Raw genomic sequence first — 19,945 nt, 5'->3', positions numbered from 1 at the left:
CGGGCTCCGCTCCTTGTTGGGGATTCGGCGGCGGCGGCGGCGGCGGCGGCCCGGGCGCGCGCTTCCTAGTGACGCAGGCGGCGGGGCCGCGCACGCACGGGCAAGGGCGAGCCCTGATATTTATTTGGCGCTCGGCCGGGAAGCGGGAGGTGCCGAGAAATAAGGCCCGGCTGGGCCCGACGCGCATGCGCGCGGGCGGGGGCGGGTCCGGAGGTGGGTGCTTCGGCCCCTTAGTTGGGCGGCTGCTCCGCGGCCCCGCCCCGCCCGCTGGCTCACCTGCCGGAACTGGCGGACACACACGCTCAGCGCGGACTTCCCGGGGAAAGGGTGCCTAGGGAGACGCGCTTAGGGTTGGCGAGAAAGGTGAGTGACCTGCCCGCGTGTGCAAAGGGTCTCCCCAGAGGCAGGCGGGAGGGCTGCCGCGGGAGTCGTACAGTCCGAAACCTGCGATTATCATGGTTTATTTTTGTAGCAAGTGTTAAAAACGGCTTTGAACATTCTCACTTCTCGATCCGCGCGGCTCCCCCCAGTGTTCCTGGGTCGACCCCCAGCCGCTCTCTCCTGTGCTGTAGTCACTGGCCACGTGTGCTCATTTCAGTTTACGTTCGATGAAGTTAAAGTTCAGTTCCTGCGCTATCACAGAGGCATTAAAAGACACCCTGATGCAGGGTTAGGAACGCCCTGAAAACGCTCCTTTTTAGTGGCTAGAGTGCAAAGTCCCTGGGTTTTCCAGAACGTGAGAAGGTTAGCATCACTCAGCTTTCCTTTGACTTGGGAGCGAGTACAAAAAGGCCTTGCTGTTTGATTGAAAGGTGCAGTGGGGGCCCAGGGGGTGGTGAGTGGGGTCACCTGCCCTGCCCAGGCCGGGGCACTTGTGAGGCATCCTGTTCCTGCCCCAGGACTCCTGGAGGAAGCGCTGCAGCCGTGGTGGGGTCGGCCACATCCCCACATCTCCCTGTGCTCTGTCTCCACACCTGCACCGGGCAGTCAGGGGCACCCAGAGGGTGGCTGAGGCTGGCTGTGCTCAGACCAGGGAAGGCGCGTGCGAAGTCTCCTCGTGTGTGGTGTCGCTGCTCTGGCTGCTGTCAGCTGCGGGAGACTCGGGTGCCCAGTGAAAGGCTGCGGGGTCTGCGGGTGCTCCCTCTCAGGAGACAGAGAAGGCAGAAAACAAATGCCTTCTTTTAGGACCAAGCCGTGGACCTGTGTTCATGCTTAGGTAGGAAGACCACGGAAGGCCATTTCCCAGACTGGGAAGTTTCAAGCAAACTTCATTTCAGTGCTGTTATAATTGGGAGAGTTACGCTTTCATTCTGTTTTCAATAATATAGAGTGTACTCAAGCAAGTGATGAAAAAGTCACTGTTTTTAAAGATTAAACTATTGAGCCTATGTCAGTGCAGTTATTTTATCATCTGGTAAATAGAAGAGCAGGTGTGTCTGGTCTGTGCATGTCATTTATTTGAGTTTCCCTGTCCTTACGTTCCGGAAGTAAATGCCCATAAAGTCAAAGGGAGAGGGCTTCCCTGGTGGCGCAGTGGTTAAGAATCCACCTGCCAATGCAGGGGACGTGGGTTCGAGCCCTGGTCCGGGAAGATCCCACGTGCCACAGAACAACTAAGCCCGTGCGCCACAACTTCGGAGCCTGCGCTCTAGAGCCTGCGAGCCACAACTACTGAAGCCCGCGCGCCTAGAGCCCGTGCTCCGCAACAAGAGAAGCCACTGCAATGAGAGGCCCACGCACCACAGGAAGAGTAGCCCCGCTCGCCGCAACTAGAGAAAGCCCGCGTGCAACAACGAAGACCCAACACAGCCAAAAATAAAATAAATTTTAAAAATTAATTAATTAAAATAGAATGTTAAAGGGAGAAAGCTCAGAAGGATGCAGGAGGCAGACCCGGCCAGGTCCTGCTGCTGCACAGTTGGGGTGAGCTGTGGCCGCTGGCCCTGGAGGCTGTGGGCGCCCCAGACTCCCCAGCCTGAGTTTCCACTGCTGTGTGGCCTCCACGTATTTCTGCCACAGGACCTCAGGCCTGGCGTTTGAACCCGCGCTCACCCTTTCTGTCTCCGAAGCATTGGGCTCTGCTTGGCTGACAGGATGGATTAGTTCCTCCTGGGGTCTGGGGTGGTGATTTCTCCCCTGTGCTCCCAAGGGGAGGGGAGCTTCCACTCTTGGTTTACTACAGAGGAGAGTAAACCAGGAGAGACTGAGTGGCATCACGGGCCCAAGGATGCTGTAGGGTTGTCATGCCCCACCCTCTACTTCGGCTCCACCACACACAGCCCCTGACCAGACTGGAAGCAGGACCGAGGCAGGCCTGGCTTACCCAGCAATAACCTGTCCCTCCCTTCCTCCACTCTGCAGGCCCCAAGGTCAGGACCTCCTGCCTGGGGGAGGGTGGCACACGCACTGGGAATTACGGAACCGTGCACGGGTAAAAGGTGTATTTAAGCTCAGGACAGACCATTCAACCCGTGTAAGAGTATGAAAGGTTTATTGATACGGTTTCAGATTCACAGTGCAGCCAATCTTTAAGAAACCACCCCTCATCTAGCTTTGGTTTAGTATTAAAGACCAAGCTATTGAAACAGTTTCTTTTTCCAACCATATATCTGTGTGAGGCTAGATTTTTTTCTCATATGCTTCAACCATTCTCATTAATTATTTTTTTTAGGAAAACGTCACTTTTTCATTTTAAAATGTTAACATGTAATGGGTGTATCATTTTTTAGTGAATTACTGGTTTTTTAAAATTATTTATTTTATTTTTGTCTGCGTTGGGTCTTCATTGCTACGCACAGGCTTTTCTCTAGTTGCGGAGAGCGGGGGCTTCTCATTGTCGTGGCTTCTCTTGTTGTGGATCACGGGCTCTAGGCGCGCAGGCTCAGTAGTTGTGGCGCACAGGCTTAGTTGCTCCGCGGCATGTGAGATCTTCCCGGACCAGGGCTCAAACCCGTGTCCCCTGCATTGGCAGGCGGATTCTTAACCACTGTGCTGCCAGGGAAGCCCCTGAATTACTGATTTTTTAAAATATGTATTTGGCCGTGCTGGGTCTTAGTTGCACCGTGCGGGATCTTTAGTTGCAGCATGCAGGATCTAGTTCCCTGACCAGGGGTCGGACCCGGGCCCCCTGCATTGGGGGTGCAGAGTCTTAACCCCTGGACCACCAGGGAAGTCCCTGAATTACTGGTGGGTTTTTTGTTTAATTTTTGGCCGCACCACACGGCTTGCGAGATCTTAGTTCCCTGACCAGGGATCAAACCTGCGCCCTCAGCAGTGAAAGTGCAGAGTCCTAACCACTGGGCCACCAGGGAATTCCCTGAATTACTGTTTTTTTAATTTCTGTGTTTTAATTCCCAATGTGGTCCCTGTCAACCCGAATAGCCCACATAAACAGAGCTCTTTGGGGGTCCTCCATAAAGTTTAAGATTATAAGAGGTCCCTGAAACCAAAAAGTTGGGGAAGTTTTCTCAGAAATCCTAGTACATCCATGAAATAGATGATTGTCCGACGTTTGAAGCGACGTTTGTGAGGACGTAGGAGAAGTGCGAACACATCACTGTGCGCGTCTCAGAGGTCTGAACTCGGGCTCACTTCAGCACCTCTTGAGGGGTAAGTCCTCTCCAGGGGAAGGAGTTTGGTGGATCAAGATTTTTGTGTTTATATTTTGTAGTATGCAGTGAACATGTATTATGTTTGTAACCAGAAAAAATGTTAATGTCATAAGATAATGCCTACTATTTTCCTCATAGTGGACTTTGTGAAGGTTAAAAACATTTTAATGTGCTTTAAAAAATCATAAACTACCATATGTAACATAAGGTTTTATTGACTAACATGCAGTTTCTCACAGGGCAGGGCCTGGGTGTCAAATCCATCACTGTTCTCTGGAGTGAGACACACAGATGTAATAAGCACTCACGAAACTCATGTTGAATACACAAATTACTGCATGGATGTTTTAAAATTACGAATTATATACCTACAGCTGCTGCCTGGGATTGACTTGTGTCCTCCAGAGATGTGGTGACATCACAAGTCCCAGGACCTCAGAATGTGTCCTTATTTGGAACTAGGGTTGTTGCAGATATAATTAGTTAAATAATGAGGTCGTGTTGGATTGGGGATCCCTAATCCAGGGACTGGTGTCCCATAGGGACAGACACACAGAGGGAGAGGCAGAGACACATGTGCTGCGTCCACAAACCAAGGATAGCCGGTGTCCAGCAGAGCCCAGGCTCAAGTTCCCAGTCCCTGGGGAGGTCCCCACTGCGTGGAGGCTGGCACTGCTCGTCACAGCGCCAGCCACCTGCGGGGGATAGAAGTCCAAACACTTCGTTCCTGGCATCCTGACATCCAGGTCGCCAAGGAGAGCGCGAGGCAGCCGAGCGGACAGGACAAGCTTTACTCAGGAGAGACGAGACCAGGTAGGCTTCCACGTGGGCATCGTCCCCACGCCGGGTCCTCCCCACCCTGCTGGCCTGCACGCACCCATCTGGTGCTGCGGGAAGGACCTGACCCCTCCTGAGGAGTCCGACATGCTGAGCGCTGGGGGGTGCCTCCATCTCACAGCCAGAGGGAGCCCCCCACACAGGCTCTGTGGGCCCCCATCTGTTGAAAAGAAACGGTGCCGTTCGTTCGTTGAGTGGCCCTTCGGGGACGGAGAGACTGCCTTTCCCGACAGCTGAAGCTGGGAGGGCCGATCCTGGCCCTCCCCTCCCCTCCAGTCCTGAGGGAGGTGGCCTGGCAACACCTGACTTGCAACTGAAAGGAGACACCTCTGTGGTTTCAAGGCCCCTAGTTTGTTGCACACATTACAAGCAGTCGAGAAAACTAATACAACTGACAAATAGCACAATTATTTTTCCTCAGCAGAAAGAGAAACAGCTGCAGTGTGTACCGACTCTTGCCACCTTCCCTTCTACACAGCCACACCCGAGCTTGCCCGGCGAGGATGCGTGAGGGGCTGGAGGGAGGCCCCGCTGGGACAGGCGTCTGTCTGTGCTTCCATCTTGCCTGCCTTGCCGGACACCCTGTTTCACGGTGTGGGCCCACTGCCACCCCCAGGCACCGAGCCAGCACCCACTGTGTGCAGAACTCACAGGGTCATCAACGCAGAGTGTCTGAGGTGGTTTTAATACCTGTCCCCAGAGTCTGTGACATTCCTCCTTTCCAAAGGTGGAGCCTCACCCACCCCCCCACCTTGAGGGTAGGCTGTTCTTAATGACTCAACTTGTGCTTCCGTGACTAGTTCACGCCCATGTGAGCCAGCCGACTTGGAAGTGGGTACTCCAACCCCACACAGCCTCCAGACAACCTCCACTGATGTCCTGACTGCAGCCTCCTGAGAGGCTCTGTGCCAGAACCACCCAGCTCCCGAAGTCCTGACTCGACAGAAACGATGTTTGTTGTTTTCAGCCACTGCTTGGACTCACTTGTTACACAGCAGTAGGTTACGAATACAGCTCCAACTGGCTTCCCAGGAGTCCCCCGTTTGTTTGCTGCTCTTTGTTAAGGAGAAGCATGATTGCTTTTCTGCAAAGGATTCCCCATCATCTCCCAACCTCAGAGGCTCCATATGGTGACTGCCCCTCAATGCCTTACCAGGGCCGCCTAAGAGGTAAGAGGCCCTGACCTTGATCAGCTGCTCTTCTGGGAATTCCAGGGCTGTGCGCCTCTATGTGGTGAGCATGTGTCTGTGAACCCAGATGACAGGCATGCAGAACTCACGCCTCATAAAAATATTTTCCATGTATTTCCTTCCACTCCTGCAGCTTTCTGATGTCTCCACCTTACTGGAGGCTGTGTGTCCTGGGTCTGACTTTCCCACCTCTCCCTGGACAGGGGAAGGTGGGGAGATGTTGAGAGTTCCCTGGAGCCTGGGGAAGTAGCTAGGACTGCCCCAGGAGAGGGCTGTGGGTTTGGGGAGAGGTGAGTGGGTCTCTGGGTCCTGGGGAGCAGGCATCTCTCTGGGGCCTGTACCTGAGGTCCATGTGTGGACCTGAGCATGGCTCAGCGTGGACATTACCAAACATGCCTCCTCCCCAGCAGAGGGGTCCCTCCCTGCCGGGCACCCCAAGGGCAAGTTTGGGTCCCCTAGGACAGACGTGTCCACCAATGTGAGTCACGATGTCTTCTTGTCTCTTTGCCACTGCAGGTCCCCATGTTGGGGCCAGATCTGTGTCTGTGAACAGTCAGCTGCCCAACGGGGTCCACAGAGCCATGGGACACACCCTGGGATTCTAGGACCACCCCCCATCCGAGCAAGACCCACAGCCATGGTGAGAAGGGCAGGCCCCAGACCTCAGACCCTGACCTTCCTCTGCAGCGGCAAGCTGAGAGCCCGGCCCACAGGAGGGCGCAGCCCTGGGGGAGCTGGGGTGGCCCCACCTGCAGCAGAGGTCCCAGCCTCCTCCCTCCCACCCCCACTGTCTCCTGGGGCTCCGGAGGGTAAAGTGGGCTTGCGTGCTGTTTATATGCTCTTTTCTTAAAATCGCCACTGTTGTGAGAACTGTTCGCAGTTGTGATGACACGCAGGGGTGGGCTTTCCAGGGGGACGCTTGCACAGGCAGTGGCCTCGCAGCTCATCTGACCCCACAGATGCAGGACACACGCTGGGACAGTTCAACCGTTTCTTAAACACACACATTTTTTTTAATCGTTCATTTAATTGTTAAGTTCACTTTTACTACGTGGATGAGATGGGTGTGTATTACACTAGGGCTTCTGCTATGAGAGAGCTGCCACCGCTCCGAGAAATCCAACCCTCAGTCCCCTTTCCGAGTCCCACAAAAGCCACCGGTGGGCACTGCTGGGTTCCAGTCCTGGCTTGTCACTCCCTTGGGGGCTGTCTCGGTGGGGAACGGGAGGGGGGCACAGGTCCCAACTTCCCCCGAAGCCCACTGCAATGGATCAGTACCCACCCGTGCTCCCTGGCTTGGCTCTGGGAGGTCACCAGCAGTGTCCCCGTAGGTTTCTGTAGGTCGAAAGCCAGGGGCACTGAGGGCTGCAATCATCTGGTTTCTGAGGCACTGGCTCTGGGTCCTGCCTGCAAGAAACGCCTCATGCTTTCCACCAAGAGGCTGGCCAGCGAGGACTCGGCCCCAAGCACCCAGTCGTGGGGCGGGTCTGCCGTGGAGAAGAAGCTGCTGCTGTGTCCAAGCGGGTAGCCGTCCTCAAAGGCTGGCGCTGGGGGGTCTGGAGGTCCCCCCAGGCTGAGGGGGGGGGGGAGGAGCCCAGCCAAGGAGGGTCTTGGCAGGAGATAGAGCCAGGCCTCCAACCTGCAGGCTGGCCAGAGTGGGCCACCAGCCAGGAATGGAAGGATGGAGCAGGTGAGGAGGTGGCTTGGGAACCCTGTCCCCTGCCCCCCGACATCTGAATCTTCAGGCCCTGGTCCCCCGCCCCCCAGTATCTACTCAGGGCTCCCAGAGGGGCACTTGTGGCTGCCACCCACGCACACTGCACCACCTGTCCAGAGGTGAGCCTGAACGCCCTGTGGCCAGGAGCAGTGTGGGAGCATCTTTTGACCAGAGCAGAGGGCACACGGGAGGGGACTGAGACTCCAAAAGGATATAAGGAGGGGTCCTCCGAGGGCATCTGCAAAGCCTGGAGAAGGAGAGGAGGGACAGCGGGAGGCTGGCTTTCCCCGCACAGGTGCTGGGCCAGAAGGAAGAGGGCCCTTCTGGGAGGAGGGGCCAGCACGTGTCCACGCTGCCCACAACCGTCTAGAGCACGGCAGCTCGCTCACAGGTCCCTGGTGGAACACGCCCACTGCCCTGAAAACTCAGGCCAAGCCACACCCCACCACCGCTCCAAACAAGGACAATGACCGAAGCTTCCCAGGCCAGCCGAGGGTGCCAACCTCAGGCCAGCGGGTCTCAGAGGGCCCCTGTGCCACCACGTTAAAGCGTGCTGCAGCTCCTACCCACCAGTTCCAAAAAGCACCACTGCACACGGGGTTCCCAGGGCTGGCCGGTGACAGGGTACCTGGCCCCCACTGCCCAGAGGTCCTTCTCTGTCCAAGTCTGTCTTCCTCCGCCCCCTCCTGCGTGCCCAGCCCCTCTCCCAGGGGAGGACATCCAGGTGGAGGTGGCTCTGCCCGCCGGCAGGAGCTGCCTCAGAAGACATGCCCTAAGTGACAAGGTGCTCACAGCACAACCCAGCACAAGGACCTGCGTGTTCCTGCCACCATCGCTGGATTTACTGAGGTCGCCACCACGTCCACTAAGAGTGCTGCCAAGAGGGGAGCCAGCCACCGCCAGCCTGGGGCCTGAACTGAGGGACTGTGTGCCACGCCCTGGGGGCTCCACAGGGACAGCCTGTGGTCAAGGCCTTGCCACGAGGACTGGACAGCTCGGAACGCAGAAAGAGAAGCTGAAGCTGGGAGCACAGGAGGGGAGGGAGGAGCGGGAGCAAAAGCTGCATCTAGACAAAGTCGAACAAAACAAAACCAAAACCCAGACGTGTTCTTGTCTCATCTCGGGATCCAGGCGCCGCGGTGTCCAAAAGGCCCCTTAGCCGGACATCTCCTCACGCTGCTCCTTGTTCCTGCGCACTTCGGCAGCGTGCAGCTCCTGCCGGGACAGGCGGGGTGGGCGGGGCCCTGCAGCCGGGAATGGCGGGGTCCTGCCTCCCCCACCCCTCCTGGGCTCTGGGGGCCCTGCCCTCCGGCTCCCGGGCTTTGGGGACCCTGGGGTCTTTTCCTCCCTAGACTGGCTCGGTCCCAGGTGCGGCAGATGCGACCAATGAGGTGACCAGGACCAACAGAGTGCAGGGGCAGGCCCGCGTCACGGACTGAAAGTGCGGCTCGAGGGTGGGGGCTGGCCCTCGGTGAGCCTGGGGTGCTGTCCAGACCGGAGCATTGTGACTCAGGGAATTTCCCGGGGAGTGCAGGCTCGGGGCTCCCCGGAACCAACCTGGTCCCGCTCGCAGGGAGGCTGCTCCGGCCTGGGCAGGGGCTCGCCTCACCCTGGCTGGCCCCAGTAGGACGGGGCGTCACGGGGAGGCCGGACTGCGGGAGCGCTGCTGGTGTAATTAGCAGGGACCGGCCAAAGGCCAAAAGAAGGGGCTCCTGGGGGCTCCCTGCTTCGGGCCCCGCCCCGGCCTCGGCCCCGCCCCGGCGCGCACCTTCTCGCGCAGCCGCTCACGCAGCGCGGCCAGGTGCGCCTCGCGGATCTCCTTGCTGAGTTCCATCTTATAGTTGAGCTTCTCCTCCGCCAGGCGGCTGAAGTTGTTGTTCTCCTCCAGCGCCTTGTGCAGCACCTCGCGCTCGTGCTCGCGCCGCTCGGCCAGCTGCTTCAGCACCTGCGCCTCCTGCGTCTGCGCGGGCGGCCGGGCGGGCGAGCGTGAGGGGCGGGCGAGCGTGAGGGGCGGCCGCCCCGCCCCCCTGCGCCGCTGTCCGCGCCCCGCCCAGTGTCCCGCGCCCCGCCCCCCTGCGCCGCTGTCCGCGCCCCGCCCAGTGCCCCGCGCCCCGCTCCGCCCCGCCGCCCAGCCCGAGCCCACCGCCTCCCGCCCACCGGGCTCGTCCTCGGGGAATGCGGGCCTACACTGTCCTGCGTCAGCTGTGGTGACCGCCTCATCCCCAGGCAAGCCCTCCCTGTCCACCCTCGGCCGCAGAGCTGCCCCCTCCCCGCTGGGCTCCCGGCGCCCCCGTTCCCTCCCGCTCCCTCCCGAGTCCGAGCTGCCCTCGGGGAAGGTGGGAGGTGCGGAGGAAGCTCCTGTGGGCTGTCGCGGAGCCTCCCCCGTCCTTTGCTCAAACGGCTGCCCGCTGAGCACAAAGCAGGTGCTTAATACACACCGGCTTCTGAGCTCCTTAAGGTGCCGGGGGCGGTGGAGGGGTCCCAGGGCCGCTAGGGAAGGGACGAGTTGGAAAGAGGAGGGTGGGGCTGCTGGTGGCCGCGGGAGTTGAGCCGAGGCGCCCGGAGGTAATCAGCCTCCCTCAGCCTCCTTCCGAAGGCTGCTGGGCTACGTGCCAGTCACTGCTAGTTAACCCTGAGAAGCCTGGGTCCCCAGGGCTCACCGGTCCTGCGGTAAGGGGGATAGAGCTGCTGCCCCTGCCCGGTGGGCTTGGGCACCAGGACAGCACTCCTGAGAGCACGTGCTTCTCTGCGCGTGTCTCAGTTTCAGAGGGGCTGGTGTGAGAAAGGGTGGGGAGGGGCCTGCTTCTCCCAGGGGCCCCCTGAGCTCCCAGCTCATGGAAAGCCCTTCCTTCACGCTCCCCTGCTCAGGAGGCTGTCGCCCAGCCTCCTCTCCCAGGGCCCCTCCTGGGGCTACCACCTGACCCCCCCACCCTGCCAGCATGGCCAAGGGTGCCCCTCGCGGTAGTATCCGGTTCCTGTCTCCCTCTAGCTGGCTGCCACTGAGGAATCCTTCCTCCCCCCTGTGTCATTCTGATGGCTCAGGAGGTGGCCCCGGGACCGTGAGACCCTCTGCTACAGGCCCACAGCCAAGCGAGTGCTTGGAGCACCCCGCACCTTGGGGACACAGTCTGTGGCCAGCAAGGCCCCCGACCGTCTTCATCGGGACCCAGAGGGGTGGCCCCTTACCTTCCTCCGCCCCTCAGCTGCCTCCAGCCGCTTCTGCAGCTCCTCCAGGGAGGTGTCCTTCCTCTTGGGGGGGGAGGAGAGCATGGGACTCTCCGGGGACAGGTCGGAAGGGGACTTGAGGATGACCTCAAAGCTCTGGCCGGAGGCCCTCTTGTCCAGCTGCTTCACCTCCATGTCTGCGGGGCAGAAGCAGATGGGGGCTTCAGGAGGGCTGCTCAAGGAGGGGGCGGGCCGAGCACACACCCAAGTCAGGGTTGAGTGGAGGGGTGAGGCTGTTCACGTGGGACCCCCAGGACCGGCCCCTCCCCGCAGGGACCCCTCTCCAGGAGGCAGCCAAGCGGGGGTTCACCGACGCCACGGGAGGGGGTAGCGAAGTCAGGAGGCAGCAGGCCCTGGCAGGGCAGCGGCCGGGCACACTCACCCCCGTACTGGTAGACGGTGTTGGGGTGCGGCTGTGAGTAGAAGCAGGAGCAGATGAGTGACAGCACCGACAGCTCCTTCATCTTCTCCTTGTAGGCTGTGGGCGGGAGGCCAGCCTGAGCAGGCGCCGTCCCCTCGCACCTCCAGCCCCACCTCCGCGGATGCCCAGGCCTCCCTGCCTCTGCCCCCGATGCGCCTCTCTGGGAGCCTGTTTACCTTGATCTTTTGTGTCCCACATCTCTGACTCTCCATGTCCCTCCCTCCCTCCCAGATGTTGGCTGTCTTTCCCTGGGCACGCCTCCCTGTGGGTGTCCTGCATTGGTCTTTCTGTTCCTGTCTCTGAGTCCCTGGCCCCCCTCTCTGTCTGCCTCTGTCTCTCTCTCCCTCCTTTTCTCTCTCTTGGCATTTCTGTCTGTGTCTCCGTTCATCCTTCTGTCTTTCTGGCTCTCCATCTGTCACTACCACTCTTTGTATCTTTACATCTCCGTGATTCTTTGTCACTGTGTATCTTCCCGACTCTCCCCTCCCTCTGCCCCTCCACGTACTTCTCCGTCCTCCCCTTTCCCTCTCATGGACACTTGCCCGGTCAGTCGAGAGGTTACTGGGCCAGCACAAATGTAGAGCTTCTGCAGGCAGCACTTTCTTGGGCTGTGCACTTAAGTGAAGCCCTCAGACCCTCCTGTCTGCCCCCAGCCCACCCCCCGTTTACCCTGTAGTGTGCCCACCGTGGGATGAAATCAGGTTCTCACCAGACACGCACTGGCTGCTCATCAAAAGCCAAAGGGACGGGAGCTGTCCGTTCAGCACCACAGCCCGCCCTCTGGCCTTGCAGGGTGAGCGCCCACAGCCAGTGTCCACACTACCCAACCAGAAAAGGAGGTAAGCCTGCTGAGGCCCTGAGCCTTGTCAGGGAAGGGGAGATGCTCGCTCTCAGAATGCAAATAATTGAGCTCTTTGTGGTTTGTTCATAGCGAGCCAGGCCCCAAAGTAGACACATGGGTCTGATGTCTCACTGGCTCGCAACAATCCTGTATGCCCAATACTGTCACCCCCACTCAGCCAAGAGGGCACTGGGCCCAGGTAGCTGGGTGACTTGTTCAAAGCTCCTCCAGGGCAACCCCAGTTCCTCTGTGTTCTTTCCACCACTGCAGTAGGTCCCAAAGACTAGGGGGCTCAGACCCATGCACCTGCCTCCCTGGCTGGAGAAGCTAGTATAGGTCTCTAGAGGGACACTCCACGGAGAGCGACTCTGGCTTCCATGAAAGAGCATGCACGGTTACCCACAGCATTCTTCCAAGGGGCAGACAGGCTGGACAAGAAACTTTCTGATGAAATTTCACACAAGATAATGTTTTTAAATTGATTTAACGTAAAATTGGGGAAAGTGCTGGTGTAGAAACAGGACACAGGACAGAAGTGACTCGGCCCTGTCTGAGGGAACAGCTTGCTGTGAGCAGCGTCCTCCAACAACCAGTGCAGAGAATGATGATATTTGATCTAAATGTCCTGAAGACCCAGGCTCTTCCGGAGAGAGCCCAAAAAGTTGTGAAGGGAGCACAGAGGAATCCTGAGCAAGCAGCAGGGAGAGCCTTTGGGGTCTTGGAGGGGAAGCAGGGCAAAGACACATGACTTGGTCATTGGCTCAGGAGCGTGGGAGGGAGGGCCAGGTAGGGGTGGGCCTCAAAGGGGATTTTGGCCTGACTTGTCGATTTTGCTTTTTCACAAGCAGAATCTACTCGTGTATTACTTATGTCATTAAAAGTTAACTTTAGAAAGGAGGTTGGGGGTACCTCCCAGGACGTGTGCTTGGGAGTTGGAGGAGGTAGGACCAGGCAGAGCAGCTCTCCAGGACCAGCAGACCAGGAGATACTTGGACATTCGGAGAGGCTGGGGAGGTAGCCAGACCTGTGCTCAGAAGGGAAGGTGGGGCAGGGAGTGAGAGGGAGTCTGGTCAAGGGCCTACCTGGGTCCTGGGAGAGGCCAGGGAGGAGGGGCCTCGGTCTAACCCTGCCAGCACCCACCACTCTGGCAACAGACACCAGCCCCCTACCCTGACCTTTCAGAGAGTCCTTTCTCATCCTGTGTTAAAACCTCCGAAAGAGTTTACCTTACAGGCCAGGAACCTGGGGCCTCACAGCTGCTCAAGGCCCTCTCTGCCTCAAGCCTGAGATTTTTCCAGGAAAAGGGTTGCAAATTAATAACAGAGGAATTTTACAGACAAATGACAGGGGGTCCCTTCCAGGCAACTGTCACCTCAGCCTGGAGGGGTGCTGGTGGCAATTCAGGGGCAGGAGGGGGAGCTTGGGCAGGTGTGAGTGTAGGCAGGAGAGAGGGGAGAGGGCTGGGGGCTGGAGACTGAGGTCAGAGTCTCTGAGGTCATGGCTGTGCCCAGGGGACAAGTGTCCAACTGGGAAGTGAGGGACTATGTCCTGCGGCTGCAAACAGGGATGCAGCTTGGCGTCTGGTGGTCGTGGAGATCCCCTGGGTTGGTGGCCCATGAGGACCTTCCTTCTCAGAAGACCCTTCCTCAAGAAGCCCAGTGGGAAGGGGCAACTCCCCAGGAGGGGGCTTGGGAGTGAGGCCTGCTCTGTGGTCTGGCTGCAGGTTAGAGGGGACTGCATGGCGGGTGGGGAACCGGCAGATTTGGAGAGAGTGAGCAGGGGGCAGCCTGCACGGGCGCTGGAGACCAGAGCTGGGCCCAGCCACATGCAAGATGGGAGGGTATGCCTGTATTTTCAGAGCCGGAGGGGCTTAAAGTTCCTCTCATTGCAGAGGGAAGAGGTGGAGGCCCGGACCTCTCCACAGACATAGCTCCAGCCAGGAAGCGGGGCCTCGAGGCATGCCCTCCCTTTTCTCTCCTCACCAGGACCTTCTCTTCCTTCCCCATCACTGACTTCAGAAAGTCATTAAAAACAAATCCCTACCATGAACTGGATTGCTTTTATCCCCCCTTCATAGTAAATGTTAAACATGCAAAAATGCATATTGGCCTTTTGGATGATTACATCTCAGAAGAGCAAGAGTTAGAAGGCACCAGATCAGCCTAGAGCACCTGGTAACAACAATAATCGTGCCCAAGGGGGATGGGGTGGGCACGTCACACCCTTCCTCCAGACTGACTCTCAAGACCAGCCAGCCCAGGCAGACACCCTCATCAGCCTCATTTCTACAGAGAAGGAGGTTCAGAGAGGGCAAGTGGCACCCCCAAAGTCACACAGCATGCCAGGATGGCAGCCCTGTCACGAGCCCAGGCCTCTGCACTTTCCTGTTGGGAGCCTCATGGTGGGTGGGGAGGTCTTCCAGAACTAGGAGGGAAGGGGGCCCACAGATTCCCGCTCACCCCTAGAAGGGCCCTGGAGGCTGCTGCTAACTGCCTCCTAACAGAGGGAGCTTGTTGCCACCCAGGCTGCCCCTCTCTCACTTGTCAGAGTCTCCTCCATCCGTGTCGGGAGCCCAACATGGCAGGCGTTGCCAGCAGAATTCACCTTTCTCTGGGAAATGTGGCTGCAACAGTCATGCTGCCTGGCATGGACTGGGCACTCGCCTCTTGCCAGGCCCCAGGCCAAGCACTGTTTCCTGAAATAGCTCACTCAACCCTCAGAACAAGCCTAGGGGAGGTGCTGTCACTATCATGCCACCCAGATGGGGAGATTGAGCCCCTGAGAGGCTAGGTAGCAGGTGCAAGCCCTTGCAGCTCGCCAGAGGCGCATAAGGGGATGAACGTGAGCAAGTCTACAAAAGCACCTGAAGAACTGAGCACCTGGGAAGGACACCGAGACGCAGTGTCCTCAGAACGCGGCCCATCAGGAGGCACTCGAGGGAGAGGCAGGGGCAAAGCTTTGCAATCCGTGCACAAAGACGAGGCCAAGAGCAATCCTGCCGCGGCCACAGACCAGAGCAGAGGTGACGCTTCAAGGCCACTGAGGCACGCAAGTCTGCTCCAATCAAAGATGTGTTTTCAGAGAGAAGCCATAGCTGGTTCACTTACACCAATTTTGGCCACAGTTACCAGCGCTGTCACGTAGCCACTTCTGGGCCAGACCTCTCTCCTATCAAACTGTTATGGCCGGGAGAAGCTGCAGGTGAGCACAGGTGTGTGTACACATGGGCTGCACTCTATAGAGGGCAGTGCTGATGACAGAAGATGAAAGGCCCAGCCCCATGTGATGTCAGCTAGGAGCAGTTCTCCAGCTGGCACTGCAGTATGTCTTTGCTGGCCATGCTGGACAAAACTGACCAATTGCACTCATGGTCTCTTCCTTTCTTTTTTCTTTAAAAAAATTTTTTTTTTGTTTTGGCTGCGTTGGGTCTTGTTGCTGTGTGCGGGCTTTTCTCTAGTTGCGGCGAGCGAGGGCTACTCTTCGTTGCGGTGCGCAGGCTTCTCATCATCGCGGTGGCTTGTCTTGTTGCAGAGCACGGGCTCTAGGCACGTGGGCTTCAGTAGTTGTGGCACGTGGGCTCAGTAGTTGTGGTGCACGGGCTTAGTTGCTCCGCGGCATGTGGGATCTTCCCGGACCAGGGATCGAACCCGTGTCTCCTGCATTGGCAGGTGGATTCTTAACCGCTGTGCCACCAGGGAAGTCCCATTGTCTCCTTCTTGACACCAGTGGTAACTACTTGGACACCCAGAACAATCCTGGGAAAAAGCATGGGTCAGCAGTGCCCCAAAGTCTGGCCAAGAAGAGGGTCTGGTGCCAGGAAGCTCTAAGGTTGGAGGGTCTGGGCCCAAGTCCTGATGGCCATCGATGGTGTGGCTTCGTCTGCGTCCCTCCAGCACCTAACCTCAGTCTGCTCATGTCAGAAGGATGAGAAGGAGGCCTGTTGTGCAGGGTTTTTACTAACGGGGTGAAAAGCTGATAAATGCTCCCGGGAGTGGCTGCCCACTGTCCCCCAGCTCAGGCACAGATGGTGAATGAGGACGCACAGACCTGCCCCAGTGTGGGACTGGGGCAGCACTGGCCACCCTCACCTGCTGGTCCCAGTATCTCTGGGGATGTCAGAGAGAGGGCAGGGGGCGTATGAAGTCCAGATGGGTAAGACCCCCAGATGGATTTGGGGGTGTGTGTGGTCAGTGACGCACGTGGTCCCCTGCCGAGCTCCTGCGGAAGTCACTGGGGGCCAGAACCGCCGGCCCTGAGGGGCGGGGTCAGGGCGTTGCACACGTGGGTGGGCGGAGCTCTGGCGCCTCAGGCCAAAGCGGGCGCTGCGCAGAGAGTCGAACTAGCTGGGGAGAGGGGATTGCAAAGAGCCGCCCCCAGGGCGGAAGGAAGGGTGGGCGAGGTGACGGGGTGGAGGCGGGGGCCGCCCGCCCGCCTAGCCATCTCGGGCACCGAGTGCAAAGGTGAAGCCGGTCCTGGGAAAGCCAGACTGGGCAGAGCGTTTCTGGGGAGAGCGACCCCCGCGTCCTTGCCCCGGGGGTCGCCTGGCAGCCCTCCCGCGTCCAGTATCTGTCCCGCGTTTCCCGCCTCGCCCGGTGCCCGCCCCTCCGCGGCAGCTCCGCGCCTGCTGCAGGCCCGGGAGGAGAGGGTCGTTGCCCTTGAGGGCGGTGGGTCTGCAGCTGGGGAGGTGGAGCGGCGGGGGAGGGAGGGGCAGACGCCCCCATCCTAGAAAGGCTCGGAAACGGCGGCAGCCCATCCCCCATCCAAACCCGCAGCGTAAAGGGCGGTGGCTTTTTCGATCGGGGCGGGTGGCACCGTGTCACAGAGGGTGGTCCCGAGCCCGCCGCGGCGAGGGGAGGGGGCGGCGACGCGAGGTGCGGGCGCGGCTCGGCTCAGGTTTCCGTTTCCCGTCTTCTCGCAGCGCCCCCTCCCGTCCCCCGGCCCCTCCGCTGGCGCAGGGAGGGCCCGGGCCCCGCCGGCCCCGGGCTGGGACTCCTGCAAAGGGTCCCGCGCTGCTCCCTCTGACCCCCGAGAAGGCGCGGTCCGACCAGGGTCTGCGGTCGCCGGGCGCCTCCAGGGACCCTGCCCGCATCCCGCGAGCGCGCCCACCCAGGGTTCTCGGAGCCACCTTGAGGCAGTCGCTCCCGGCCTGGCACAGCGGCGCCCCAAGGGGCAAGGGCACCCCCGCACCGATGCCCCCACCCCGAGCGGAGCCCCTGCTCTGCGGCCCAAGTCCGTTAGGCTGGCGCCGCAATCCCCGCCTTATGGGCACCGGGTCTCCCCACCCGGCGGCCCTGAACCCCGTCTCCTGCGGGTTCCGCCCGGAGCGCGCCCGCGCCCTTGCAGAGCGTGGGGTCCGAGATGGGAAAACACTCCGTAATCGGCCCAGCGGTGGGCGAGGCCAGACAATAGCCTCTGCTCAGATCCGCAGCCCCAGGACTCCCGAGGCCCCGGTGCCTACCGGACATGGTGCTGGCCATGGTGCTGGCGGCGGTGGGCTTGCGGAGGCCGGAGAGGCGCGGGCGGTGGCTGGAGCTGCAGTCGGCGAATGCTGCAGTGTCGGGGAGGGGAGGGGGCAAGGGAGGGCAGGAGGCGGGAGCAGCGGGGAGAGGGAAGGAGGGAGGGAGAGAGAGAGAGAGAGAGAGAGAGAAAGCGCCTGGCTGCTGCACAGGCTGCAGCCGTCAGAGGGAGGGGATGATGGGAGGGGATGATGGGAGGGGAGAGATCAGCCTGGGACGCAGAGCTGAGCGCTGCAACCAGTTGCCCATCCTCCCACCGCTCACCACTTGGAGCCGGTGCCCCCCCCACCCTGGCTTTGTGCACTCTCGGGGGGATGGCGGAAACAGCCCCCAATTCCCCAGGGTGGGTGCAGCAGGACGGGATAGGCCTCAACATCAGAGTGGGGTAGGAGAGCTCTTCACTGAGGCCAGTGGAGGCTGGGCGGTGCCTTCTGTGCGCCCAGGCTTGTGCTGAGGGCAAAGCGAGTCATGGATGGTGAGGGTGGGGGCTGGTCTGGAAGGCCTCCAGGGGCATCCGAGAGCAGCTCCTGAGGCAGAGAAGAGGGTAAATTGATGTGAAGAGGCCTAGAACAAAGGCTTTGGAGCGAGACGGAGACTGGAGCCAATCCCAGCTCTGACATCTACTTGCTGTGTGACTGAGGGCGAGTTTCTGACCTCTCTGGGCCTCCATTTCTCGGGTGTGAGATGAGACAATGGTGTCAGTCCCCAGGTGGTGTAGGAGAGAGTCGCACACTTGGTGAGTCGGTGGCATCCTGCCCCTCCCCCCGCCAGACTCAGGGTTTTGGTTGATACCCCCAAAGGCAGAGCTGTTCCCGCAGTGACCATGTCACCTCTTTGGTGATGGGGATGGGAAGTCAGGCAGATGGAGCGTCATTCCCATTTTAGGGATGGAGCCACCGAGGCCAAGAGAAGTGCTGACTCCACAAGCAATGAAGTCCTAGAGCCAGAACTAGATCTCTGGGAAACCTCGGGAACACACAGAGAGATGAGGAGGGCTCAGGACCTCTGTGTGCACACACAGCAAGCATGTGACTGGTTAACATCAGTCCTGTGGTCCACACGGGGTCTGGTCCACCGTGGGAGTCCCACAAAGCCTGCCAGAGCAGACGCTCAGTGCAAGTTCGTTGACTTGATCGAGATCCCCGTGCCTGCTGAGGGGGCTTGCTATGGTCAGCCTTCTTTTCCCCTTCTGCTCACCTCTCAGGACTCAGTACCACAGCATTTACGTGTTATAATTAATAGGAGCCTGGGCAGGCAGTCCCTATGCACAATGTGTGACCAGGGTCCTCAGCTCCATTTCTGGCCCAGGAGTTTGCCAAGTCTCTGGGTCCTGGACTTCCCTTCCTTGGACTTTTGTGGGGGAAATGCCATTACTCTCACAAGATGGGGGGTGTGGAGGTGATGAGTGGGACTCCTGGCTCTGGGACTTGCTGCCGTCTTTGGGAAATCTACTAACCACCCCAGCCTGTGCTTCCTTTCCTCACCTGTAAGGAGTGGATCATAAAAGCACTTATCTCAGGGGTCGTTGAAGGACAACCGTGTTAATGCCTGCATGGATGGTAGTACTGAAATGTGTGCCTAGTGAGCATTCAGCAAGTGTGTGGCCGGGTCTCCTCTTCTCCAAGCTCCCTGCTGAGATAGACACTCTACTGTCCCCTCACTGGAACAAGTAGGTGTGGGTGGATGCCAGTGTGTGCCAGGGGCTTCCCCAAGCATGATCTCCCACACATCAGCCTAGACACTCATGTGGCATTGAGATGCCATCAGCAGGAAAACATCTGGACATTAAACAGCCCACGAGACCCTCTAAAATCAGCCTTGCCAGCGACTGTGGGCTGTCACTTCAGCGTCAATTTCTTCCTGGTGCTCTTTGGGGCATGCTGGGGTCACCTAGACAAACACTTCTTCTTTTTTTTTTTTTTTTTTTTAACACTTCTTTTTTTAAAAAATATTTATTTATTTCGTTGCGCTGGGTCTTAGTTGCGGCAGGCGGGCTCCTTAGTTGCGGCTCATGGGCTCCTTAGTTGTGGAACGTGAACTCTTAGTTGCAGCATGCATGTGGGTTCTAGTTCCCTGGATCAGGGATCGAACCCAGGCCCCCTGCATTGGGATTGCAGAGTCTCAACCACTGCGCCACCAGGGACGTCCATAGACAAACACTTCTGACCACACAGAGCTGTGAAGACCCCTGGAACCTCCCTGTTGACTGCCAGCTGGTGCTGGGTGCTGGGGATTCAGAGGTCCCGCCCTGACCAGTGGGGGACATTGACCGGAAAAGCGGCTGAACCCAGAGGACAGTAAGGAGAGGAGTTGGTGGGGCTCTCAGGAGCCGAGTCACGGGCAAGGGGTAGCCATTTGCGAAATTTAAGGTGAGTGATCAGCTCAGACTCAAGTCTTAAAAAGACCTCTGGGTCTTTCGAGAAAAGGGGGGAAACCACAGGAAACCTGTCAGAAGGCCTGTGCTGTTGTCCGGGCAGTTGTCCGAGGGGGCCTGGCCCAGGCGGGAAGTGGAATGGAGACCTGGTGGGGAGGGAGGAGACGGCGGGACCCCAGGTTCGTGCCCGCGGGCGAGGAGATGCCGGTCACC

At 59.1% G+C, this 19,945-nt stretch overlaps 1 protein-coding gene and 2 long non-coding RNA genes across 7 annotated transcripts; 2 read left to right on the top strand and 1 right to left on the bottom strand.

Annotated features, from left to right (window-relative positions):
• Positions 1–28: 28 nt before the first annotated feature.
• LOC132348510 (uncharacterized) lies at positions 29–8,452 on the top strand. Of its 5 annotated transcripts, none has more exons than XR_009497485.1 (5): positions 29–363; positions 3,497–3,609; positions 4,154–4,424; positions 4,873–5,617; positions 6,155–8,452. It is a non-coding gene; the product is annotated as an uncharacterized LOC132348510 (long non-coding RNA). The 5 variants fall into 5 exon arrangements; XR_009497484.1 differs by having other exon boundaries at positions 4,870–5,617; XR_009497488.1 differs by having other exon boundaries at positions 30–363; positions 4,358–4,424; positions 4,870–5,617.
• STMN3 (stathmin 3) lies at positions 6,616–11,044 on the bottom strand. Its single transcript, XM_059896065.1, has 4 exons — positions 10,963–11,044; positions 10,542–10,717; positions 9,124–9,315; positions 6,616–8,570 (listed from the first exon to the last, which is right to left on the bottom strand). Exons 1-4 carry the CDS (start codon positions 11,042–11,044, stop codon positions 8,511–8,513), a joined length of 510 nt encoding a protein of 169 aa, XP_059752048.1. The 3' UTR covers positions 6,616–8,510.
• On the top strand, positions 10,046–15,263 carry LOC132348511 (uncharacterized). The gene is made up of 2 exons (XR_009497489.1): positions 10,046–11,840; positions 13,734–15,263. It is a non-coding gene; the product is annotated as an uncharacterized LOC132348511 (long non-coding RNA).
• The last annotated feature ends 4,682 nt before the right edge of the window (positions 15,264–19,945 follow it).

This window comes from Balaenoptera ricei, chromosome 15, assembly GCF_028023285.1.
Source record: "Balaenoptera ricei isolate mBalRic1 chromosome 15, mBalRic1.hap2, whole genome shotgun sequence".
In the NCBI taxonomy this organism is placed as follows: Eukaryota; Metazoa; Chordata; class Mammalia; order Artiodactyla; family Balaenopteridae; genus Balaenoptera; species Balaenoptera ricei.
The sequence above is the reverse complement of the archived record's forward strand: the minus strand, read 5'-3'. Positions and strand labels throughout refer to the sequence as shown.